Genomic DNA, 27,412 nt, shown 5'->3' with positions numbered 1-27,412 from the left:
GACCAAATGTACAGTACAGACCAAAAGTTTGGACACACCTTCTCATTCAAAGAGTTTTCTTTATTTTCATGACTATGAAAATTATAGAGTCACACTGAAGGCATCGAGGGCTATTTGAGCAAGAAGGAGAGTGATGGGGTGCTGCGCCAGACGACCTGGCCTCCACAGTCACCGGACCTGAACCCAATCCAGATGGTTTAGGGGTGAGCTGGACCGCAGACAGAAGGAGAAAGGGCCAACAAGTGCTAAGCATCTCTCAGGGAACTCCTTCAAGACTGTTGAAGACCATTTCAGGAGACTACCTCTTGAAGCTCATCAAGAGAATGCCAAGAGTGTGCAAAGCAGTCATCAAAGCAAAAGAAGAACCTACAATATGACATATTTTCAGTTGTTTCACACGTTTTTGTTATGCAAATAATTCCATATATAATTCCACATGTGTTAATTCATAGTTTTGATGCCTTCAGTGTGAATCTACAATTTTCTAAGTCATGAAAATAAAGAAAACTCTTTGGATGAGAAGGTGTGTCCAAACTTTTGGTCTGTACTGTATATATATATATTCACATATACAGGCATATGAATATTTACTTAATCACTCATAATTTAATAAATGTTATAACAGCACCATGACTGCAAATTTAATGATTTTACCCAATTAGCCAAGTAAAAACTCTCCTGAATCTTGTGGCCCATCTTACCCCAAGGGTCTCATTTTATCTTTCCAGTTCCAAAAACACTGATGTGTCCACAGATCCCTCATTATTTAACATAACACAGTGTCATAGATGCCTGTTTTCTAGAGACACAAAATCAGATCCATCAACCTCAAAATGGTTTCGACTGAGGAAATCACACAAATGTTGGTTTTCATATAAAATGACAAAATTAAAAACAATAAAATAATTAACAACAAAATAAACAAACATTTTTTTTGCTCAGTATTTTTATCCTGTTTTTCAGTTAAAACTTCTAAAGTTTCTTAAATCAAGACTCATTTGATGGGAAAGCAGAATTCCATAAGAGAAGTAGTCTTGTCTTATAACAAAGTGATCAAAATAAAATGAGCTTATGATCACAAGAACAAATATCCAGAGGGCTATATAAAATATATAAAAACTTTTTTTCCAAATTTGTTTAAACTTTATTTATATATCAATACATAATTAAAATGTAAGTACTTTGAAAAAGAAAGTATAAAAATCGAGTGTCTGTAGACCTCTCACGACTGTTTTAAAGACAGCTCATTATTTCCATTCACTCCACCCCCTCCCTTCTGGGCTCCTTCCAAAGCCACGCTATAGCTATCATCTTGAGCTAGGCCTATAGATTATTTATCGTCTCTACTAAGGCTCGCTAAGTAATGTTATGTTAGCTATATTATGCAGCTACGTGTGATAATGACACATGCTTCATGAAAAAATAAACAAAAAAATATGTATGATCAAAATACAAAAATAAAGATTTACCTGTCCAGCAGAAATAAAGCAATCAAGGAGTCACTTTTCAGCCCCTTGAGTTCCCTCAGTTCTCGCATCGCTGGAAAGCCACGCCGATATTAACTCACGTTTTATTTCTTTGTTTATCCAAAGACTTTTTGTTCATTGCCTTTTCTTGTACTGTTACTGTCTTCCTTTTTTTGCCTGGTTCGCCTTCACTAACTGCATAGGCCGGTACTGTGAATTTTGCTTGCTGTTCCTCTACAATTGTTTTGGTATTCCTAGGATCCTTGCCTCTTGAATTCCTCAAATCAAACCTACGCGCGCAAGTGGGCAGGTCATGTGTGGCAAAAGTGTGGTTGCCATGGTTGCGAGAGAGTGACAGTCGCCTAAGCCAATCCTATGTTTCGTCCCGAATGGAAATAATGAGCTGTGTTTAATACAGATTAAACGGTCTAGAGTCACTCGATTTTTATACTCTTTTTATCAGAGTACTTACATTTTAATTATGCATTGATATAAATAGAAAGTTTAAACGAATTTGGAAGAAAGTTGTTTATAATTTTTTTACCTACCCTGCCTTTAATTCAAAGGGAAAATTTGTTCCCCATTGACATTTGTTTTTGGTTTAAGCATGGATTTCATTTTGTTCAATTTCTCAGAAAACAAGACTTCATACCTTCAACTTACATCTCAAGTAAGGATGTTTAGATATTTATATTGGGTGAGGGGAGCATACATTTAATGGCACACACATGTGAATTTAAGACTTTCTGTTCTGATTTGAGACCTTTTGAAGCCTCACTTTGTAGAAGGGCAAATTAAGACTTTTTACAATCTGCACAAATCCTGAAAATACAACATAATACTTATGAAATACCAAATTCAACTGGAACTTTTATCATTATTGTCATTTTGATATGACAATCTGAACCCATTACCACACAAGCTCATGTGATCTCAGCGGCGCGTGTGTTTCAGAGAAGCCCCTCCGCTCCTCTAGAGGGCCACAGAGTTACTGCAGAAATCAAGCAGAGCCAGAGACAATGTGCTCAAGTGTCCCTTTTTAATTCAGGTGTCAGAATGACAAATCATTTCATAGCAGGCAAAACAGACAAGCCCAGGTATCTTGTAAAAAGGACTCTTTTAATACATTACAAAATAAAAGTCAGGGCAAAATGGAAAACCGAGCTAAAACATCTACTTCGGCCGGACGAGTGTCAGGAGAGCCCTCAGAAAGACCCATGACCTGGAGGAGTTCAGTCTTTCGTCTTCAGCTCAGCGTTAGACACACATCACAGAAACCAGAGAGATATAAACACAGGAACCTTTACAGACACAGAGGAGAGCAGGTCTTCTGTGAGGTATTTAAAATAAACCATACACTGAAAAATAATCAAATTACACACCAGAGAGATGCTGGGTCCTCAATTCACGACAAAAGTGATGACATGTAACACAGTAACCAATCACTGTAACACAGTAACCGATTATTGTAGCAAGTAAAATAATAACCGTTCACTGTAACACAGCAACAGCTCAATGTAACACAGAGACAGTTCACTGTAATCGATCACTGTAACATGTAACACAGTAACCGATCACTGTAACACAGCAACCTACCATTGTAACATAGTAACCAACAATTGTAACAGAGCAACAGTTCAATGTAACAGAGACAGTTCACTGTAATCGATCACTGTAACATGTAACATAGTAACTGGCCAATGTAACACAGCAACAGTTTACTGTAACACAGTAACCAATCAATGTAATGTAACATAGTAACTGATCACTGTAACACAGCAACAGTTTACTGTAACTGATCACTGTAACATTTAACATAGTAACTGGTCACTGTAACATGTAACACAGTAACCAATCATTGTAACGTAACATGGTAACTGATCACTGTAATACAGTAATCGTTCACTAACACAGCAACTGTTCATTGTAACATGTAACATAGTAACCGATCACTGTAACACAGCAACAGTTCACTGTAACAGTAACCAATCAATGTAACGTAACATAGTAACCGATCACTGTAACATGTAACACAGTAACCAATCATTGTAGTATGTTAAATAGTAACTGATCACTGTAACACAGCAACAGTTCAATGTAACACAGCAACAGTTCAATGTAACACAGCAACAGTTCAATGTAACACAGGGACAGTTCACTGTAACCGATCACTGAAACATGTAACATAGTAACCGATCACTGTAAAACAGTAACTGATCACTGTAACATGTAAACATTCACATGAACATAACACCAGCAAACATCACATTTGTCAGAGGATTCAAAAGCTCAAAGCTTAAAAATGTAAAGTGCCAGCACATGTAAATACACATTAAATTTGAGATGAGCTGGAGACCAGAGCCGTCATGAGAACAGAGACTCTGTTAGTCAGGCTCCAGATCTGCTACTCACCACTTCCTGTTTGAGACTATATCACTCAAATATGACGCACTTTAAACACTGATTGTGTGGATTGTCAATACATTCTCTTTTCCTCAAAAATTACACTGACATTCAAGGCCAACAATAACCTTTAAGAACTCCATGATTTGAGAAGAAAAATAAAAAACTGTAACCATAATAATTACAAACACAACAGCATCAGCGAGGAACACATCACAGAAAGTGTAGAAAGACAGAAGCTAATCAAACGAGTTAACCAGGTCCATCTGAAAAGAAGACTTTAGATCACAGATCTGTCATGGCAGTGAGAAGACATTCTTTTATGTATATCAAAATTCACAAAATGCCCAGCACTCGGAATATTCAAAATACATATCAGAAATCGATTTTAAAAAGGTGCTGACATCAATAAAATATTGCTTTGCCAAACATGTGAGAACGCATCGCAGATCATCAACCATAAAAAAAAAAAATCTTAGAAAAAGTTATGAACAATAAGAATATCTTAAGCAAAATAAACGGACAACTTTTGAAATCTTTGTGTTAAAACAAATTTAAGACCAAACTTTAAGAAAATAACTGCATATTGCTCGACTTCAATCAAAAAAATAATACAATAAAAAACAATTGAATTATTTGTGTTCTATCACAGCAGGCAGTAGATGTCTTCACTCAGCGTTTGAGAAAGCAGAACGAATGAAAACATATCGTCCATTTGTCACACAACATCATTCATGAGGGATTCAAACGAAGGAAGGAAGACTTTCCTGGATGTAAAACACAGATCAAAATGTATCATTTTAGAATGAGCCATATTTATCAGCCAAATTATTGGACTTGAACCAAGTCAATTTTTCACTTTCTTCTGTAAGTGAAAAATAGAAAAATACAGCAATATGTTTATCAAAACGGTAAACGCTCTATTATCGACTATATCTACTGAATAACATTGTTCAGATTCCTGATTCTCTAGCTAAACCACAGTCATTATCCTTTATTTGGTCCATATACATGCTAAAATCTAGCAGTTTATTTCAGAATTTGAAGTAAAAAAAAAATAAAAAAAATGGCTGATTTCGGTGTGATCATGAAATGATTATTGGACGTCCATAATTAAGGAATGTGCAACTGAGTGTAAAAAAGGATGAGAAAAGAAATAAAACAAAAGCTGTAAGCCGCTTTCCCCTGAGCGAAGAGACGAAATATCAAGGAATCAGGAGATATAATAAAAACGTTCTGGTTCTGGATCCAGTCGTGTTTGCACCTCAGATGTGACGCTCGGTCCGTCCAGCAGGAGGAGACAGAGATCAGATATCTGTCACTGGCGCTCAACGATCAGATCAAATACTCCAGCATCCAGCCCATGCACATACTCACTCCTGAACTCATGAAGGCATCTACAGTCGTGAGAGACGAGGAGGGAGAGGACTGAAAGAGAGCGCCGGAAACCTCTTGGGACTTTCAGTTCACTTGCATCATTTTCATCCCGTCACAGTTGATCAGTATCAGTCACACAAACAGATCACCCCTCCAGAAACAAAAGATGTGCTTGGCTTCCAAGTATTTGTTTTCCCAAAAAAAAAAAGCAAAGCAAAATTCCCTTGAGTAGAAGAGAAAACCAGCAAGCGTTGAGGAGACGTCTGGGGCAGCAGGACGGATCAGACGAGTTTCTTCTGCTCTCTGGGGCTGAAGTCAGCGCAGAAGCCGTTGGCGGCGTGGGACGGGGAGCTGCCGAAGTCTGCGTTATCTGAGTAGAGGAACTGCTCGCCGAAGTCTGGATGCTGATCCACAAACTCCCTGAAGCTCTCTGTCAGCGGGAGACGGCAGAGGAACGAGAGTCAGAGCAGGACCACACACACACACACACACACACACACACACGTAGCACGCACGCACACACACACACACACACACACACACACACACACGCACGCACGCACCTTCAGTTCAGCATCAGAGACTCCAACACAACCACACTGATCTCAAACACTGCAACGTTAGATGGCCTTAAGTGATGCACCAATTAAACAAATGTAATAAAATAAGAAGTTGTGATTGTAAATTAAAATGCGATCCAGTTTTGCTGTACTTTTTTGTAAGGTGGCACAATAAAAACCAAAATAAATAGTACTATTTATTACTAAATTTATATTATTTAATCAAATAATTCAGTTAATATATTAATATTAAAATGATAAAAATGACTAAATAAAAACAAAGTAATAAGTATTACTATAGTGATATTTCACTGTAAAGAATGGAAAGAAAGTGCATCGTTTTACGTTCTATCTGTAAAATTGCAATAGTCATATTTATGGCAAATGATTATCTAATATTAACCTTCTTTCTTCATTTTTAAACATCACACCATCAAACGTTTATTCTGCTGGACGGCTGCAGGGAGCTTCTGAGTTTGTGAAGATGTTCTGAAACATCACTGAATCCTGCGCTGCTCGTGTGTAAACCAACATCTAACTCACTCACAGCGAGAGAATAATCACACCAGGTCAAACGGTGTTAATCAGAAGCAGTGCCATTACTAGAGCTCCAGGAGGAAGCTCACAGACGCAGGAACATGAGCGGTCTCTTACCGAAGCAGATGGTGCCCGAGTGCTCTTCATCGATGGCTCTGAACAGACGGCTGACCTCCAGCTCTCCGACCCCCAGCAGCGTCCTCATGATGCACATCAGCTGCTTCTCTGTGATCGCCCCGTCCTCCTCGGCCTCAAACATCTGAAGACATCACACAAAGCAGTCTCAGAGCCAGCGTCACTCGCTCAGTCACAGATATCTCCTGACACACACCTGGAAGCCCAGCCTGATGCTGTCCAGTGTTTGTGCGGGTCGACACACCACAGAGAAGGCGATCACAAACTCCCGGACGTCCATCGAGTGCTCCTCGTTCTGCTCAGAAACAGACCAGACCCAGATAAACACATGCGTCTGTGTGGAAGGGATATGATGAAGCAACAGAGTCCTAGTTTACCTCGTGGAAGAGTGTGAACATGCGTCTGAGCTCGTCTGACACCGGCAGCTCCAGGAACTGGGAGAAATCCTCCAGACTCAGTCTCTGACCCTGCCGTTCACGAGCACGCTTCCCATAATCCTGCAGGAGCTCCTCCGAGTTCACACGCTTCAGCCTGAGATCCAACACCAGCAGATCAGAACAAACCTCATCCAGACTCAGCATCACTCATCAAACTAATCAACCCTGGTCAAATGGGATTGTTCTTTTCATGCTTGGATGTAAACGGTAAACATGTGATGTACAGCACTTTGTTTGAAAAATATTAAAGTGTTAATGCCTTCATTTAACCATTTTTGATAATACATTTGTATTATATCATAAATAGAGAAAATATTAAAACAGAAACAGAAAAATAGGAAATAAAAACAATGTTATACATAATCAAATGTTGGGGGAAAGAAAATAAATAAATGAAATAGATCATGTGGCCCTAAGCTTGTAATAAATTGTTGTTAAATTGTACAAGTTTTATTATTTCAATTAATTAGGCATGCTTTTTAATGACTTTAATTTAATTTAACTATTGACACAGAAAACAATGGAATTGGAAATGGAAAAATTTATAATAATAATAATAAAAAAAAATAATAATAAATAATAATAAGATCAAAATGGGAGGAAAAATAAAACTGATTTCCTAGGGCCCTAAAAACAAAGTTTTTGTTATACTTTTAAATTAAACGTTTCATTATTTCAACTAATTAGTCATGTTTTTTGATTGTTAAAATGTAACTATTAAAAATGGAGATAAAGAAATGTGATGTAAAAATCACTTAAATGAAAAAACGGAAAATCCAGAAATCCAGACTGTGCAAGCTTCAGAGGACTGATGTGTGAGGCGTCTGAGACGAGGACGAGGACGAGACTCACCCCAGAGCGCGCAGCAGCTTGGCGAACTCCAGCAGACTCGTGTGGACGGGCAGCCGGATCTGACCCCGCGCCGTGGTCAGCTGACAGTCCTCGAACGAGTAATCTGTGACGGGGACCTGCAGCGCCCTTCAGACACAACACATGAGCGTCAGACACCCAGACTCAGCTCAGCTCAGCTCGTCCAGCTCATTCTCTGTTCAGTGTATACGGTCATCAGAGGAACTGCTCAACTTCCATCTCTGATCTACTCTGAAGGAGGATTAAAATAGTTTCTAATGTTCTTTATGCTAAATGTTAAGTTTTTAGGATATATTGTCTTCACAGGTTTCGTTAGGGTTAGAGATTCATCAATAAAGGCCTGTTACCAGATAAATAAAATATAAAAAAGGTTTTCTGCTTATGCTGAATTTGTAATTTAAAAACTTAAATACTAAAAATAAACCGATAATAATAACAATGCTGTACATGATACAGTGATTTGGAGTTTTTCTTTTTTATGGACAGGTCACAGTAACTAAACACACAACAGCAGCTAATCAAACTAATATTTAAACATCTTTCTGTACATATTTTGTCAAATACAGACAGAGACTGAGGTCTTACTTTGCCATCAAGCGGCGCACGTTGTGAGCGAAGAGTGCCGGGTTCTTCTTCTCCTCCTCTGAGGGCGAGTAAACGGGCAGATACTGAGAGAAAGAGAGAAGCACACTGAAGACTCTTCAGAAGATCAGTTATATCTCCAGAACACAACACAAACACGTCAGAGAGGACACACACTCACCTCGATCTCGAACTCATTGTGAAGCTGACAGAGAGTCAACCACAGGATCTTAAACCTGCAAAAGAGCAGAGCGACACTGGTGTGTGAGCGTTCCTTGCTCTGATGTTCATCGAGACTACAGCAGTGAGAGATGAGGCACTTACGCTCCGGGACCCTGCCACGTCCACGTGATGGTGTCCTGCAACCAGAAGCACAGCATCAAGCCCCGAGCAGCTCTGCACGACACACACTTCTCATTACTGGATCAACTACACATGACACCCTGGACACCCAATCAAATCAGATCTCAGGAGATCAAGCACAGTCTTCAGGGTTTGTGTGTAAGGATCTCACCAGTTTGTTTGGGTAGCGGATCACAACCGGCTGTACAGGAACCGCAGGAATGAACGCTCCTGAACACACACATACACACACAGCTTGTAATCTGCTTCAGAAATGTAGTTTTGTCCATTAGGCAGCACACACACACACACACACTGATTCTCCATAAGCGTGATGGTTTTATACTGTACAAGCTGTATTTTCTATCACCCTACACCAACTCTTTTAAAAGTAGTTTTAAAAGCTTACAATCTGAAAGTTTTCAGTTTGAATGTGTTCGAGGCTATACAGTTAGAAAACAGACACATTAATAGGCTACCTGGGGGGGCTGCTAGGCTGTTTTTAGCATGACTAGCATGTTGCTAACATGTTTTTAGCACGATTAGCATGCTACTGGCATGTTGGTAGCATGATTATGATGCTAGCAGAATTAGCACATCATTAGCATGTTTCTAGCATTGTTCAGCAAGCTACTAGCATGATGCTACCACGATTAGCATGATAATAGCATGTTGCTAACTTGATTAGCAAGTCACTAGTAAACTCACACACACCTGGTTTGAATGTGATCAGGCAGGATCTGTTGGTGCACGTCCCTTCAGGAAAGATCATGATCTGGAAAACACACAGTTTCTGATCAGGCATCACTTCAGCAAACACACATGAGATTGTTTTTTTCTTAAAGTGGCGAAAAACACAATCAGAAGTGCAGATGCTATTTCTTCTGAACTTTAAAAAAAAACAAGTCTGAACTGTGAAAAAAGCCACCTTTTTATAATTTGACCCTGCATGATAAAACACCTACCATATATATGACTTTGACAAATGGAGAAAATATCAAACCTGTATATCATCAGTCAGGTGAATCTGAAATCATTTCACCGCTCTGATTTGTCTGAATGTTCATGTCACAGAAAGAAACTAACACTTTATTGCAGATATTACAGGGGTTTCTTTATTAATGTAATCATGAACAATGTTTCAAACGTGACATGATTTCTTGGGAACAGTGTTATAAGTATCGTCCTGTGTCTTTACTATCACTCCATCCTGTTTGTATAACACGAGTCACTTCCTTACTCCTTTACTCTGCAGGAAGTGACATCATTTTAGAGGGAAATCAATGCTTGAGCATCAGTCTTATTACTGAATCTGACTGGTTCATTCTGGATTGTTTTTTTTTTTAAAATTCCCCAGATTGTGAAGACCAACCTTTCAATTTGATAAAGAACTGATAATGAGTAGAGTATCTCTGCAAGCTGATGTACAGGGTTTCAGAAAGACCTGTACCTGTGGCCACTGTCCTCCGGAGCCCGCTCTTCTCTTGATCTCCTCCACCGTCCTCCGTCTGGAGTCCTGGTCCGAGCGCGACACGAACACGGGCCGGATGTATTTGATGAGAGCTGAGGAGACACACACAGGGTTCAGAGCGCTCTCCTAAAGGTGACGAGCTTCTTCTGCTCTCCAGAACACACTGAGCCGCTCGACTGCAGGAGTCAATGACACGATATATCACGAATTATCTGTGAGGAACAGATCTGGGTCTCCTGCTATAGGGTCAATCCCTCTCGGTCACATCATACACCGAAATCAGTTACATTTACATAAAGAACATTAAGATTGTTCACCTCAAAGACATTGTTTTTGGATGATTATTTAATTCACTACATTCAAAAAATAAATTAACATTTTTATATAAGCGTATAGAGCAGTGTGGAATTACATGATTAAACCGTCTTAACACATTAAAATAGAGAAGAAAAAAAAACGATTAATTTTCTTGCATTATAACTTTACCTTAACTTATTATTACACTAACATTTTGTGGTCAGTACGGTCTAAATAAATGAATGCTTTTATTAATCACGGTCGCATTAAATTGATCAAAAGTGACAGCAAAGACCTTTATAATGTTGCTAAATATTTCTATTTCAATTAAATGCTGTTCTTTTGGACTTTCTATTCATCTGTGAACCCTGAAAAATAAAATGTATGTGTTATATCTGTGTGCAACATTGATAATAATCAGAAATGTTTCTTGAGCAGTAAATCATCATATTATTCTGATTTCTGAAGATCATGTGACACTGAAGACTGGAGGAATGATGCTGAAAATACAGCGGAGCATCACAGAAATACATTACACTTTAACACAGATTCACACAGAAAACAGATGATTTAAAATAGTAACAACATATATAATTTGATCTATTTTTCACCAAATAAATGCAGCTTTGGTGAGCATTAGACATTGGTTTAAAAAAACATTACAAATCTTACTGCTCTGTGAGGTATATAAAAAGGCAATGATGTGAAATATGCCCATATTCGTGACGTTTGCTCTATTTAATGAAGCTTTTGTTTGCTTTTCTCTGTTTGCTCTGATTCGCTGTGTATTGAGACGTCACAGAATCACTCAGATCGTCCTCTTTCACTTCCCTACAGCTGCTGAACTCATCATCATCATCTTCATCATCTTCAGCCGGCGATGACCGAGATCACTGCGAGTGGAGAGCAGAGACAGACGGACATCTGCACTATCAAGGGATTAAGAGACTAAATTAGCACTAACCAGCTTCATCTAATCACCTGGCCACAAAACCAGCGCTCATCCGTGATCAGTCTCAATGGTGCATCGTGAAGAACACATCTAAACCGTAGTTAACCTGCTGTCTGCGGCATCCATCGTCTAAATGATCACGTGAGCAGCTGCTGCCTGTCAGACGGATAAACCCTGAAACCAGACGCACCACAGCTGTTTGAGCAAAGCTAATAATACGCTACTACTGTCTTCCTGACACCTTCATTTCAAATAAATGCTGTTCCTCTGAACTTTGTATTCTTCTGTGAATCCTGGAAAATAAAATGCATCACAGTTTCCACAAAGGCTGTCTGCAGGGTTTTAAAGCTCCAATGTAAGACTTTTTAAGAGCTGCACAGATCAAATTAACACCGTGTGAATGGGATGGTGTCAGTGTCTGTGTCTTAATAGGTCTACATATTAAACTGAAAAATGACAGTTCAGACACAGGTATTCACAAAAACAAAGTTTAATAAAATGATAAAGAAAATAGATTTTTAAGAAAATAGATTAGCCAAACAAATTATTATATTAATTTAAACAATTATCATCAACCAATTATTATATAAATTAAAAAACACATAAATATATTTTACTTAATGGTTTAAGTTTTTATAATGCATTATATTCTTATCAATCCATCAGTTCACATTTATAAAGCTGCATGTTTGAAGCATAAAAACACGGGTGGATTTCACATTGGTCTGAACAAAAACAGCAGAAGATTGACTGAACACACTATCATTCTCTGCCAGCAGGTGGCGCTGTGGGAACAGCAGAAATACAGCGGTTTCACTGGTGACTCTGTGTAGTGTTCATTCTTATTCAGTGAAATCACAGCCTTGTGATCTTTAATTGTCACATTAAGCCGTATCAAAATTTAAAACATTTAGAAATCATTATTAAGACTTTCGTGTAACATAAGACTTTTTATGACCTTATATTTGATACAACTAAAATGTAAGACTTTTTGAGACTTTAAGGAGCTGCAGAAACGCCGTCCACAAATATATTGAGCAGCACAACTCTTTTCAACACTGATAATGATGCTGAAAATGCAGCTTTGATCACAGCAATAAATTACATTTGAACAAATATTGCGTATCCTATATTTATAAATTAAATAAAAGCAGCACTGATGAGCAGAAAAGCGTCCTTAAAACACAATCAGCCTATATCTAATGTTTTTTATAAATCAGCAACATTTTCAAAATGAGGAAAGGTGAATGAACTCGAGCTATGATGAAGATATCAGTGATGAAGAGGATGAATGAGCAGAACAGAGGACTTACTGCCCCACACCGGGATGTCTTTACTCTCCGCTTTCATCACGATCGAAGCCATGGTCATGGTGACAGGAATGGCGTCGAAGTAGGACGAGTGTGGGCCGAGGGTGAGGATGGGTGCTTCGGCGGGCAGAGCCTGTCTGCCCTTAATTCTGATCCAGTGGAAACCTCCGGCGAACCACATGACCCGCATGATGGTCCTGAGCACCACGTCCACCAGCCTGCAGAAGAGCCAGCACATCCACCGTCAGACAGAGCACAGCCCTGGCCTCATCTGATCACTGCTTTCTGAAGCACAGCAATGAGCCGCAGCATACAGACAACACACACCTGAACAGCTCTCTCTGGAAAGAGCTACTCCTAGAACGATCAGGGTGAGTTTGTGAAGTAAAAGTGTTTCTAAATCAGTGTAAACAAAGCTGAAAAATGACTCCATGCATGCAGCTTTGGTGAGCTGGTCTTACTGACCCCAAACTTTTGAACCATAGCATAATACTAATATTTCAGCAGAAATGTGTGACTCTAACATGTTTAAATACTGATGTGGGAGAATTAATGTTTGCTGATGCTGACAGAGCAAACCCACACCCAAATGATTTAAAGTTTAAAGGGGTCATGAACTGAGAATTTAAAAATCCCTCAACCTTTTAAGAGGTCATTGTACTATAAAAACATCCTGTAAGTTTCAGAACACAACATTTTCTGGTTAGGCTAAAATCAGCCTAAATTGAAGACTATCTGAAAAAATGACAGGCTGTGGAATAAACCACTCTATGACATAATAATGGGGTAAACCCCGCCTCCGCAGGAGATCTTGCCATGCCTGCTTCTGCATCACTGCACGTTTAGCTCCGCCCACCGGTTCTGCATCACTGCACGTTTAGCTCCGCCCACCGATTCTGCATCACTGCACATTTAGCTCCACCCACTGGTTCTACATCACTGAACGTTTAGCTCCGCCCACCGGTTCTACATCACTGCCTGTTTAGCTCCGCCCACCGGTTCTACATCACTGTCTTTTTAGCTCCGCCCACGGGTTGTACCTCACTGCCTGTTTAGCTCCACCCACCAGTCCTACATCACTGCCTGTTTAGCTCCGCCCAGCGGTTCTGCATCACTGCACGTTTAGCTCCGCCCACTGGTTCTACAGCACTGCCTGTTTAGCTCCGCCCACCAGTTCTGCATCAAAGACTGTTTAGCTCCGCCCACCAACTCTGCATCACTGCCTGTTTAACTCCGCCCACCGGTTCACGCCTGTAGTGTAAATAATGAGATGTGCTAAAGGAAGGTCCACACAGAAAACGGCGATAAAGATGCTCCAAACCCAACAAGATGCCTTCCTTCTGATCCCAACATTAGGAAACATTGGACTTTATTTTTTATAAGGATCCAGACCATGTCAGTAAGAACTCGGTCCTTTGATCACTTCATTTCACTGTGGATTCGTTTACAGGCACAATTCAAGACAGGATTTTCAGAAAGATTAAAACTGAAAGACGATGAGGTGTGACTATATTGGATCTGACAGTAATGTCGCAACACAAGTGTGAGGAACTGTTTTTATCATATGATCAATATTGCTCTGTCTGTTATTACAGATGGTTTGATGTGAACAGTATTTATGCGTCCATCTGTGAAGGATGTACGCTGTCAATCACACACAACTGTCAGCCAATCACAGCAGCGTGTGTTTACTTCTGAGTACACCTGTTCAAACAGAGCGTGCTGATGAGCGGGTCAAAACAGGACAGAAAATAGCCTATTACTTCTGAATAATTATGTTTTTTGATGTAAAAATCTTGATAACATTATAAATGGAGCTAAAAAAAAAAAAGGCAGTTCACCACCCCTTTAAGTGGGACTCATTTAGATCTCTTTTCTTCCAGGTGCATGGTGTGGCAAGACAGAAGCGGTCTAGCTGTGCTTGTGTTGCTCTCGTGCTGAACATCGGATCTTTCAGCAACTTCCTGATTTATGAAATAGAGGATCTGAAGTCAATTTCACCACAGACAGACTACAAACACTACAGCCAGATGAGTGAAGGAATCTGAGCGAGTAATAAAGCTTCAGTGTTTCTGTCAGCTGAAGTGAAGCAGAGCAGCTCTTTACTTTCTCCAGAAGCACTGCGGCTCCACCGCCGTCTCGGAGCGGCCCACCGAAGCGATGAAGGCAAACGGCCAGGCCAGCAGCATCATGAACGCCGCTATGAAGAGCCGGATGGGGAAGAGCGTCAACGTCATCAAACCGATCTGCAGAGAGAACCACACACACACACACACACACACACACACACAAAGCTTTAAAATGAAGCGTTTCTGCAGATCAGAGAGGTGCATGTTTCCTGTTCAGAGCTCACGAGGGTCAAACTGACAGATCAGAGCTCATTACACTATCACTTTCAGAGCTCAGCTCTTCCTCTCAGCAGTCTTGACAAACTCTAGGTTAGTTTCCAGCAGTCCAGGGTTAACCCTCGTGCCACTGGCCTACGGTTCATCGTGAGGACGGAAAATAATCATTCAAAAATAAATTATGACTTATGGAACAACTTCATAACATCATAGGTGGATTTTAGGGGGAAAAATAAACATTTTAAAATTAATAAAAAATGGGATGTGTCCTGTTTCAGACACTAGAATAAAGAGATAACGTCTCGCTAGAGTGGGCAGCTTTGGGAAGTTTGCTTGTGTGATACAGCATTGTACTTACACTACTGCTTTATTTTAATACAGTGTAGCATATTTTGCAAGTAACTTCGTTGCCCTTTCTGTCGAACTGGGCCTACTTTTCGATCGCTTATTTTGGCTTGCTCAGCTTAATATGTCAGTAGGCGTGTGTTTGCTTGTGTTTGGGTGCACCCCATTTCTCACACACAACGGGTATTTTCACCCTGAAGGAAGCTGATTGAGTTGGCTCGTCACATGACCTGGTGCGCTTGTGTCATTGTGAACAGTGGAGATGTTTTAAACTAGATGCGATGCGGTCTTGCCTGGAAAACATGAGCACGTCTCTTCCATTATGAGCAGCACATATTGCATTTGAAATAACAAACTTGAGCACAAAAAAAAGATGTGATATGTGAACGGCCCCTTCATCGGTCAACATGTTTACTTTCGGTTAACGGTTAACCGGTCAATATGAGCATCCCTAACTGGCATATAAACATAATATAACATACAAAATGTATTAATTTTAAGCCACACAAAGTCAACCTGTTGGTATTTCTTGCTCTGAATCTGCCATAAAGTAAAATAAGTTTATTTATCTTTGAAAAGGTGTACCTGCGTTATTATTCTTTTTCACTTTTTCACTTTCGTCACTTTCACTTTCTGCCATTTTCATTTATATTATTTGAAACTGGTCTTAGAATGAAGATATTATCGTTTATCGCGATCATTTCTTGGACAATTTATCGACCAGCAAAATGTGTTATCGTGACAGGCCTATGCATGATTAAAAAAAAAATATATATAGGAATTGGCTGATTTTCCTCATGTTTAGCCCGGATCTCACTTTTGTGTCGATGTCGAGCCGATCCAGCAGCACAGGCAATAACATCAGCCTGATCGTGACTTCATCTGATGCCAATTTGGTAGACCCCCTAGACACCTCTAAGATGAGCTGTGATACAGGACGCATTCAACAGATCACTCACGCACAAACACAAGCTCTATGGGCCCTGAACCCGTGGTTATCAAACAGAAGCAGCTCTTATCAGCGCAGCGGAGACACCAGATATCAGCAGTCAATATTTGCCTTGCTCTTATCAGCACTCCACTGCATCTGCACACCGATATCTTTCAAAGTGACCAATTACCAGCGCTGGAAGACATTCAGGAGGCCTTCATGCTTTCCACCGAGCTGCTTTAATTGAGTGGATTAGACCAACAGGCTGCCAAATCCCATATCAGCAAAAAGAGGCACTAAAAATACAGATTCCTGCTCAAAATCTCACAAAAACCAATTTGCCGACCAGCCGTGAGCTGCTTGGTGAAGCCATTCACTCACCTTACAACTCTTGTGTCAAACCGCACTGATCAAGCTGGATATTACAGCAACATGATATAACTTCTGCATTACTGTAACACTGGAATCTCCTTTAGTTAGGAAATAAATGATTAAAACTCAAAAATACTAAAAACTTTCACTTTTATTCCAATGAATGGGAGAAACTAAAGTACTCGTATGTTTCTTTTTAAAATACTCTAATTCAGACTACAGTTACTTTTTACTGATTACTAGTAGTGGTCGACTGATATTGGTTTTTCTGACAGCCGATGCCGATATCTTGGAAATCAGGGAGCCGATAGCCAATGTAAACATGTAAATATATATATGTATATATATTTTTTTTTTTTTTCATATTTAATACACTTGAAATCATTTGACAGTGGATTAAAAAATTAAATGTTTAAAATAAACGTGTGTAAATGTGTGATCTTTTTACAAATGTGTAAAATAATATATAATTAAAAAAAAGAAGTGAACACTGTAACCATCAGCACTCAGTATTCTGGGAAGTTTGTGCATTGGGAATAATATTTTTCAAACAAAGCCAGGGGTAACACTCATTTTACATACGGCACACAGTAAAATTACATAAATATGACAGTGGACAAATGCATAAAGTGCAGCATCATTTTAAATCATGAGTTTAAAGTTTAAAGCATTTAATTCACACGGACCCATCATTACACAGAGAACACGTGATCATGCTGACACACACTTCACAAGATCTCACGGCTGGATTCAACTAAGTTTGCAAGGTTTGTGAGATTTATTGTTCATCAGTCATTCAAAGATTTGTTTAAATCATATAAATGCGTATTTACTTAGTGCTGACAGTAAACGAGAAAGTATTATAATGTTTGCCTTTCTGTTATTAAAAGCAATCGTTATAATACTGTCTGTATACATTAATTCCTTTGTTAAACCATTCTCTGATCATTAAACAGACTATCTATCCGTATTTAGACAGAACTGTTAACAACAACAGTAATAAGAGCGAGAGTGTGAGCACCGTGTGTTCAGGCAATGTGTTCTCAGCGCAGCCAAAATAAAAGTCCCACCTCGAACACGCCGGCCGATGCCAATATTTGAAAAATGCCAGAAATCGGCTGATATGTTGGCCTTGCCGATATATCGGTTGACCACAAATTACTAGGGGTGGGGGAAAAACACATGGACACGGACGCCAAGTATCGATCTTTTTAGTATACTATTTGGTAGAAAAATAAAACAAATTTCTTGACAATCCACTAGATCAGTGGTTCCCAAACTTTTTCAACTCGCGGCCCACACAACCAAACACATATGTTTGCGCGGCCCACTTCAAAAAAATTAACTGACCCCGCTATTGTTGGGTTAATAACTTAGTATTCAGAAGCTAGATTTTAAACTGTATTTATTGAATAAACTAGGGCTGTGCGATATGAAAAAAAAAAAAAAAAAAAAACTATCGCGATTTTTTTGATCAATTTTGCAATTGTGCTTTTACAGTCATAAATGCATTCAGGATTAATTTTAAACATATTTCCAAAAGAAAACCAATCAGAGCTTAATCAAAAAGTTGTAACATCCTGTAGGGACTTTTTTTTCTTTTTTGCCATGCATTGTTCATAGAGCTCATTAATTGTAGCGGTGCCTCAGGTGTTTGCAGTGAGTATACAGTATGTGTATGCGGTCAGCAGTGAGAGCGCATAAATATAACGCGAAAGCACATTAAAATAATGCACGAGTGCAAATCTATCTGTTCGCAGCAGATTTCCTTTGCTGGTCGCAAGCACCGGTCGTGCTTGCTCAGATACACACTGCTTTTCGAGGAGAGAGTGTGCACACTTAAAACGTGTCTCCTCTCACTTAAACTGCATCCTGTTCACTAACAAATTCACTCTATGCTCATGTGTTAGACATGAATTATTTTCGCACGTTTTTATTTCTAGCCTTTTACCGCAGTGAGAACGCTCTGATCCGTCAACATTGGCTCAGAAAAAAGGCGCATCACAGACAGTGTGTGAACCTGGAGTTAGGCATATGCGCACGCTCAAATCGTGATTTTAGGACGTTTTCTTTTAATCGCACAGCCCTAGAATGGACTGGAAATGAACAGAAAATAATTGGGGGCCGCGGACCACAGGTTGAAAACCACTGCACTAGATGGTGTTTTTTTTTTTTTTTCTGGTGAGATCAGCTGGGTCACCTTCAGCATGCAGTAAGTTATTCAAATAAAGATGATGGCATCCTTGAAAGTTATCTGGAAAGCCCCTTCTGTGTTTAAATCAGATGTAAGGGCTTACTTCAGATTTGTAAACGAGGAGGGGAAGTAAGAAATGCACCAAATGTTTGGCATTCGAAAATTATCAAAAATTGTACAAAAAATGTGAGCAAAAAACATAGGCTATAAACAATAATTATACTAATAATAATAATTAGACTTGTGCCGGTATTCAGTAATGCGATGTGTCACGGTAACGAATATGCACAATATTGTTATTATGGGCACTTCTAAATACCATGAATAATTATATATTACAAATTATTCAGATTATACTGTATTATGAGAACTTTTTTAACTAAATTTTAATAATAGCACTGGATTGACAGAAATCCCTTCAGTTTTAATGTGTGTTTCCTCAGCATTTCAACTACTGATTAACATTTATTATTATTATTTTTTTTTGTCATGAATTACTATGTTTTTGGAAGGCTTTTCTTCTTTTAAACATTAAAATTATATTATACCTAATATATTGACCTGAAGTACCCCTATTATAATGTTATTAAGAAACACATTTACATGTTCAAGGTTCTCTGATTAATCTGTTAATGGTCACATGACATGCAGGTAACCAAATCAAAATGTCTTTTTAGTAAATATTTTTTATTATTAATTTTCTTTTTAAATTTAATTATTTACTTTTAATTTAATTTACAACCCCCTGCAGTTCCTTCACAAACCCCAGTCTGGGAAACCTTGACATAATGTAATGTTTAATGCACTCATTCTGTCAATATCAATTAATTTAATATATTTTCTTAGCATTTTAGATCAATATGGTTCCAGATTATCCTATTTAAATCACTGGGATACACAAGTTTGGTCAAAAGTAATCTAAAATCAGCTGATTATATTAACTAAAATGAGTAATGTAATGGATTACGTTACTAACTACAGCTTCTGTCGTGTGATTTGGCATCAGTAACAGATTACGATCCATCTACCAGCTCTGCTGATGGAGTTTCATGATCAGGTGAAGGACACAAACAGTTTCACCGAGGTCTAAATACTGCTGTGATTGCTGACTAGAGTTACAGAAGGAGAGCAAGACACTCCTCATATTCAAGAGCACTTCAACAACAATGACAAATCAGCACAAAACACATCATTTTGTTCTCACAGTGAAACGCGGTGGGCTTCGTTATTGTTCGGACCCAACTGAAATTCAAAATATCTTATTTTGTGTCCACAAGAAATCCACACATGAGGGTGAGCCAGCGTGGTGTCTTCTATTGTGCTGCATCTGAGAGCGCTGAATGAAGTTACGCACACACATATTTTTGAGACGGTCTCTGCTTGTTTGCAATGCAAGCGTAAATAAAGAACTGTCTGTTTGAACAAGTGCAGTGTCTGCTTAAATCAAGAAACTCTATGAAGGCTGATGTTTTATGTGTTTGAGGAGCAGAAAAGTGTCCGCTTCACGTCAGCGTCTCCAAAACTACATATTTCTTTACAAAGACATCTGTTTTTAGAAGTGGGTCAGTTAGAAAAGTGAAAATGTTAAAGTCTTGAAAGTGTGTTACTGCAGGGGAGTCGCATGAAAACGGTGAACAACAATCATGTGCTTTCAGTCATACTTCAGTATAGAATGTGCTGTTTTAATTCATTATTATCTTTTAATAAATAGGTAGATTTCAATTTAAAGCAATAAGAAAAAAAATAAATCGAGTTTTTAATATTTTGAACATCATAAAAGTATTAACTCAAAAACATTGATGCACTAGTCCTGGGCAGTTTGACCAAAAATCTGTATCACGTTGTTTTGATTGCCTTTATATGAATCAGAATGCGTTTTAATCAATATCCAAACCAACATGTTAAATGCAGCATGAGAAGTTTTTGATTGACATTATATTGTGTAATTTCACAATTTAAAGCAAAAACAGCATGGTCTGACCTTAGCTTTGTGTAACTATGCTACATAAGAGAATCCCATGAAACAGAAACAGCAGACGGACAGAAAGAGACGCAGATCCACTCTCTGACAGCAGGAGGCGCTCATGGAGCAGCAGATACAGCGTTTCCTCGGTTACCGCTGTAAACAAAGCAGCGCTGCACTTATAAACTAAATATATATTCATAAAAACCCCCACTCACGATTCAGTATTTACTATCGTGTTCCTCTGGCTCAGTGGTAGAGCATTTTGTTAGCAGTGCAAAAGGTTGTGGGTTCAATACCCAGGGAACACATATACCGGTAACAAATGCAAGCAAAAAATACATAATAAAATATTCGCTTGAATGCACTGTAAGTCGCTTTGGATAAAGGTGTCTGTTAAATGCATACATTTTATATTTTCATCCAACATTTCACGCCTCGTGTACAGTGAGCAAACCACTGAAATTTCAAAACGTTTCGAAACAGTTGTGATGTAATGCAGCCAAGAGAGAAACTCAAAAAGTTAGCATTTACAGAGTGTCTTCCTTCACTCTGCAGAAGAGACTCCAGATGAACTCCAGGTCTACTCTGCTTCCGGCCGTCCTGGAGTTCATCTGGAGTCTCTGTGACCTCAGGTTCAGTTCACAAGCTGAAAACATCTGACTTAACAAGAAGACAACAGGCAACCTGTTGCTAGCCTCATTTTAAGACTGGAACACACTGGTCATGAGTACATCACAATCTGAATCATCTCACTGACTGAAGGACTGAGCGTTAGGCATGACAAGGAAGCTAAAGATGATCATTAACACACAGCCACAAGCACAGGAAACAGTCAGTGTGGAACTAGATGACAAACTTCATCCTCACACAGCTGCAAGATACAACCTCGACACTCACAAACCCACTGCAATGTGCAAGACTCCAGCCAGCTCTGTTCTAACCAGGACTGCATGAGTGTTTAGAGCAATGTAAGAGAAGACGTCTGAAAACATGTGAATCTGTGCTTATAAATGGATGTGCTAGGACTGAGCTGTCTCTGAATGAATGATGGGGTCAAAGGTCAGCAGTGTTTCCCACAGCCTTACACCCCCCCGCCCCCATATATACATATACATGCAGATTCATTTCCTGCCAGCAGGAGGCGCTTTAAGAGCAGCAGAGATAGAGCTGAGCTCACAAACGCTGATTTATCAATCATTACATGCAAAATGAAATGAAAATAAATAACAATTTTCTAAATAGTCAATTTCATTCTAAAATACAGTGATATAAAAACACCCGCACTGGTTTTTGATTGTGAAATGTGCAGTGTTCACGTTCATTCAATGAACTCAAAGCCCTTTGGAAAATCTCTGTGTGGTGGTCAGTTTTGATATTGTGTTGGCCGGCCAGAAATAAATCAATGTGTGGGAAACCCGGATCTGTCCAACACAGACACGATGAACAAGACTTCAGACACTGGAGCCATAACTAGTCTCGGTGTCTGTTTTAAAGCAGCCCTTGCAAAAACAGACTATGAAAGCAGTGAACGTGAGTTTATTCCTGTGAAACTGCACAAGCAGAATAAACTGCACAAGTCCAGAGCCTGCGCTTGATGAGAATAAAAGAGCTCCTGCCACAGAAGTTCTTTTGATATTAATGTCACGTTAAAAATACAGTGTTAAACTTACTGACCAAGAAAACCAAGCATGAAACAGACAGCCAGCTCAACAAGGAACTGTTGTCTTCAATGGCTCATTACTGAGGCTTCAGGATCTGTCTGTTAATTAGAGAGCTGAAGACTAAAAGCTTTCAGAAGCAACGTTTTCAACATCGTGATGCTAAAGAAGCCTGGAGAGGTCAATTCAGACCATGGCATGTGCTAGGGATGTGCAACAGTGATCGAGTACTCGAGTACTCGACCGCGACAGCGATGATCGATCACGTAAACGATGATCGAAATTATTATTATTATTATTATTGGTTATGGCAGCACGTTGGGCGGCGCCCTGGTCTCTAATTGGTTAGCTTCCCACTTGATGCCTCAAAAGACGTAAGACGACAGATAATCATGGCCTCAAAGTCACGTAGTGATGGCTGGTTTCCCTTTGAGAAGAACGATGAAAAAACAGTTCAGTTCAGGGTAAGCTGTGCAGCGCCAAGCTGTCACACAAATCTACAACAAATACAATCCGCTATCATCTAAAATTTGTAGATAAAATATCTGGCGATAACAGAGGGGCAACTCAGACGACCATTGAATCACTTGCCGTAAGACCTAAATGCAACGCATGCAGAACCGAGAAGACGACAAAGCTGTTCGCTGAAATGGTGGTGAAAGATTTGCTGCCCATTAGTTTCAGGGACAGAGCAGGTTTACTTGTCCAGTGGTACCTGTCTGTTCCTGCAACATCTGTTCCAGCGGAGCGAATTTATTCCACTAAATGTGAACAGACTGCGCACTCGGCTCTCACCTGAGCACGTAGACCGATTTATCTTTTTGAATAGAAACCGGTCGCGGTAAATATAGCCTAATATCCATTTTTTTAAATATAATATTATTATTTCAGTTTTGAGCTTTAGCCATAGTTAAAATATCTAGGCTATTTGGTCTCTGTTTTATACCTTACAATAGTTGTTTGGTTAAACTTGGTGAACTTTTTTCTTTATCTTTTAAAAACTACGTTTCACCGCAGGATCAAATATGCTACTAAAGTTATACTGGAAGACCATGTTTTGTTACAAAAAATGCCGTTGAATAAGTAGCAAAAAAATAAAAAAGTATCTTTGTGTATTAATTTTTAAATCACAGACAAATAATGAAATGGTCTTTATAAAATAAAAATGCACTGGATATATTTGTAGCCTAATTATATCATATTCATAGAGATGACGAAAATAAAAATTATTTGTTTGTCATAGTTTTTATCTTAAATATATTTTACATCTTATTCAATTATTTAATCAGTGATTTCCATGCTGTTAAATTATATTTAAATAATATTTTGGTTGATCAGAAAGTGCAAATTGAATACAAAATATTAATTAAATATTAAAATACATTAAAAAAACGACAGTGACATATCAGTGATTTGTTTCATGCTCATATAACCAATGCCAGATAATATTGCTCTTAAATGTTTTATTTTTCTATTATTATTGATATTTTATTATTGATGTTATAATAATGCAGCCGAGCTTTTTTTCCGTCATATTTGTGGGCATAATTCAATTCATATGGCTTCGAAAACGTGCAGGTGGTTTATGGAAAATAAAACTTAACTTAAAAATAAAACTTAATTACAACTATTACACTTAATAACGTAGATGAAAATATAGCACAAATCTGCCATATATTTACAATGAGAACTTTATAGGAATCTATAGTAAAATCTGTCCTTGCCCATCTTTCAGCGCGCTGTCAAGAAAACGCATCAGCGGGAGCTCTCTCTCTCTCTCTCTCTCTCTCTCTCTCGCTCTCTCTCTCTCTATCTCTCTCTCTCTCTCTCTCTCTCTCTCTCTCTCTCGCTCTCTCTCTCTGTCTCTCTCTCTCTCTCTCTCTCTCTCTCTCTCTCTCTCTCTCGCTCTCTCTCTGTCTCTCTCTCTCTCTCGCTCTCTCTCTCTGTCTCTCTCTCTCTCTCTCTCTCTCTCTCTCTCTCTCTCTCTCTCTCTCTCCATCTGATGCATAACTTAGCATCCTATTGTGCTGATACATGTTGTAATGTTACGTCTGATATGTATCTCAGTTATCTGATTTATCATAGGATGTGTCATAGAATTAGCTTCCATTTATTGGTATACTCTTCACCTCAGGCAGATATTTCTTGCTCCTTTATTAATAACATTGCTTCATCATAATCATTATATAACCTGTCCTAATCATGTGTTTATGTTTTCATAGACACATTTTCATGTCAGATTTAATTTTTTTTATTTTCATAACAATCTTTTATTTATTATTTTATTATATACATTATGACCATGCCCCGCCCCCATTAAAATGTAGTTGTTATTCTACAAATTTCAATTTCATGAAGAAATGTACATCATTTTGTCCAAGCAATTATAAAAGGAAACCTTTTCATTTATAATTGGTCTTAAATCTCATTTTGTAAAAAAAAAAAAAAAAAAAAAATTATGAATTTTTATCAAAGAATACAGATACGGCTCATGAAAAACTGTGCATTTAATTAGAAAAAAATGCACCACAGAAACATTCTGACATGCAGTTTCAGACTTTTCTTGGAAAACTGTAACTACAAGTTTATTTCTAGAGGCCTACAGGAACACACATGGGCTCATCTTCACCTGCAGAGCTGCTTATCAGTCGAGCAGAAACCACACATGCACCGCTCATCAGACAACAGACACAGCGCTAGATAGTCGAGCTGTATACATGATACATTACCCAAACAAGATAGACAGATAGAATAAAACATCAGACAGCCAAACAGACAGCTAGAATAACAGAACGACTGACAAGAATAAAACGACTGACAGACAGACAAACAGACATATAGTGCTGCATTAAAATTGCAAAGGCGATAAATCGTGATTAGGCAGAAGCTGCGACTGTCATGCATATCTTAAATCTCCATCTGAAGGCCAGAGAAACTCCAAATACACCCCGCAGAAGAAACCCAGGAAATCCCTACAGCAGGTGCTGAATATGATAATTAACGCCCATCTCGTCAGTTAAGCTGGTTCTGTGATCAGTAGTAAATCTCCAGTATGTGTTCTCAGATGGAGCAGCATTAACTACACAGAGCCCTGGATCTCTCACAAGCTGCATTTGTTTTGCACAAAATATGATCGTGGTTTCGTGCTCCATCTGAGAACAGGTGCTGGAGATTTACTACTGATCACAGAACCAGCTTAACTGATGAGATACGTACAACAATCACAAGTGATTCATCTTAACCTAACAACAGACGGAGAGATGAACAGAATAACAGACACAATTAACAAGACAGACAGAACAAACAAAAAAGCAGAATTAATGAGCAACAGACAGAACTACAAACAGAGAGAAGGACAGACAGAATGAATGGGCAGACAAAACAAAAAAATCTAAAGGATAGACAGATAAATAAAATGAGAGACAAAATGACAAACAGCCAGACCGAATGCAGACAAATTGACAGAACGATAGACAGAGAGAATAATAGACAGATAGATAGATAGACAGACAAATAGACAGGCAGATAGATAGATAGACAGATAGACAGACAGACAGACAGACAGACAGTCAGACAGACAGAGAGTCAGACAGAGAGACAGAGAGAGAGACAGATAGACAGACAGGCAGATAGATAGATAGACAGATAGACAGACAGAGAGACAGACAGACACTATCAGGAGTGGTGGCCGTTGAGAGGCTCGTGCTGAAGCGTGTTTCTGTCGCAGCGGCTCGCGCCGGACTCCTCGATCCTGATAGGCTCTTCCAGACCGAGTGCAACATGTAGCACAGGAAGGAAACTCTGACTCGAACAGCTTGAGAGGAGCATCTCACGGCTCACAGCAGCAAACACACACGTACCTGTAGTTTCTGCGCTGTCGTGAATCGCAGGTCGTGCACGAACGGGTTCCTGAACGGTGGAGGCAGCTCGCGCTTCCCCTCTCCATCCGCGTGTGTGCTCTCCATCAGCCTCATCTTCGACGAACCCCGGTCAACCAAAGCCACCAGAGCGCCGCTGTATCGTCTCTAGATTCCGCTCGAGCGCGTTATTATCTGTCAGTCCCGGAGCTCGAGAAGGGATGAGGGATAAGGCGGATCATGTATTAGACGCTGTCTTCTGTTCTCGTGCGCGCAGTGGCAGCAGTCGGTCCTGCTGGATGTCCTGGAGGGGCACAGTCCTGCCGGCGGTGCGCATGCGCGGGGCCGCTCCTTCTTCTTCTTCTTTGGAATTATTGACGTATTCCGCACCGCTGGCACATACCGCCACCACATGTTCATACCTGGATGATAGTCCCGCCTCTATTCAGAATCTATTTATTTGTGTATTTATTTATTTTAATATTAATTTTATTTCGGGTTCTGTATTTCTGGCTGCTGCGAGTTAAGCTCCCATTCCAAAAAAAAAAAAAAAAAAAAAAAAAAAAAAAAAAAGGCATTCCATTGCTTTGTTTATTTATTTATTTAACGATAAAACCCGTTTATTTAATCCTGTCTCTACTATGTAATCTAATACTACTCTTTGATTAATGTCTTATTTTTATCATTTTCCCAATATCAATTTTATCTTCTTTTTTTTCTTTTCTTTATATTTTCTCTTTATAAACTCGAATTGAGTTTTAGAGATTGCTTTTGTAACAAAATATGGATGTTCTCGCCATATGTATCATGGAATGTAATGGCAACAATAGCCTATACATTTTTAAAACAAATAAAGTTGTTATATTGTGAATAAATATTTTATGTAACATACAATTATTATTATTATTATTATTATTATTATTATTATTATTATTATTAATAGTAAATATTTTGTTATATTTAAGAAAAGGTGTGTCCTCCAAAATCATGTTTTTGGTGTTACAA

At 38.8% G+C, this 27,412-nt stretch overlaps 1 protein-coding gene across 2 annotated transcripts; it reads right to left on the bottom strand.

Annotated features, from left to right (window-relative positions):
* Positions 1-2,486: 2,486 nt before the first annotated feature.
* On the bottom strand, positions 2,487-26,833 carry LOC128030111 (lysophosphatidylcholine acyltransferase 1). 2 transcript variants are annotated; one of them, XR_008187817.1, is made up of 15 exons: positions 26,411-26,770; positions 14,846-14,985; positions 12,743-12,957; positions 10,160-10,272; positions 9,424-9,484; positions 8,882-8,940; positions 8,692-8,726; positions 8,549-8,603; positions 8,371-8,453; positions 7,768-7,893; positions 6,856-7,009; positions 6,675-6,773; positions 6,461-6,602; positions 3,101-5,676; positions 2,487-3,058 (listed from the first exon to the last, which is right to left on the bottom strand). XR_008187817.1 is itself a non-coding variant. In XM_052617610.1 (14 exons), exons 1-14 carry the CDS (start codon positions 26,522-26,524, stop codon positions 5,528-5,530), a joined length of 1,545 nt encoding a protein of 514 aa, XP_052473570.1. In that variant the 5' UTR covers positions 26,525-26,833; the 3' UTR covers positions 2,487-5,527. The 2 variants fall into 2 exon arrangements, 1 of the variants encoding a protein (XP_052473570.1); XM_052617610.1 differs by having other exon boundaries at positions 2,487-5,676; positions 26,411-26,833.
* Between the last annotated feature and the right edge of the window lie 579 nt (positions 26,834-27,412).

This window comes from Carassius gibelio, chromosome A16, assembly GCF_023724105.1.
Source record: "Carassius gibelio isolate Cgi1373 ecotype wild population from Czech Republic chromosome A16, carGib1.2-hapl.c, whole genome shotgun sequence".
Taxonomy (NCBI): Eukaryota; Metazoa; Chordata; class Actinopteri; order Cypriniformes; family Cyprinidae; genus Carassius; species Carassius gibelio.
Note: the sequence above shows the minus strand (reverse complement) of the source record. Positions and strands in the feature narration are given on the sequence as shown.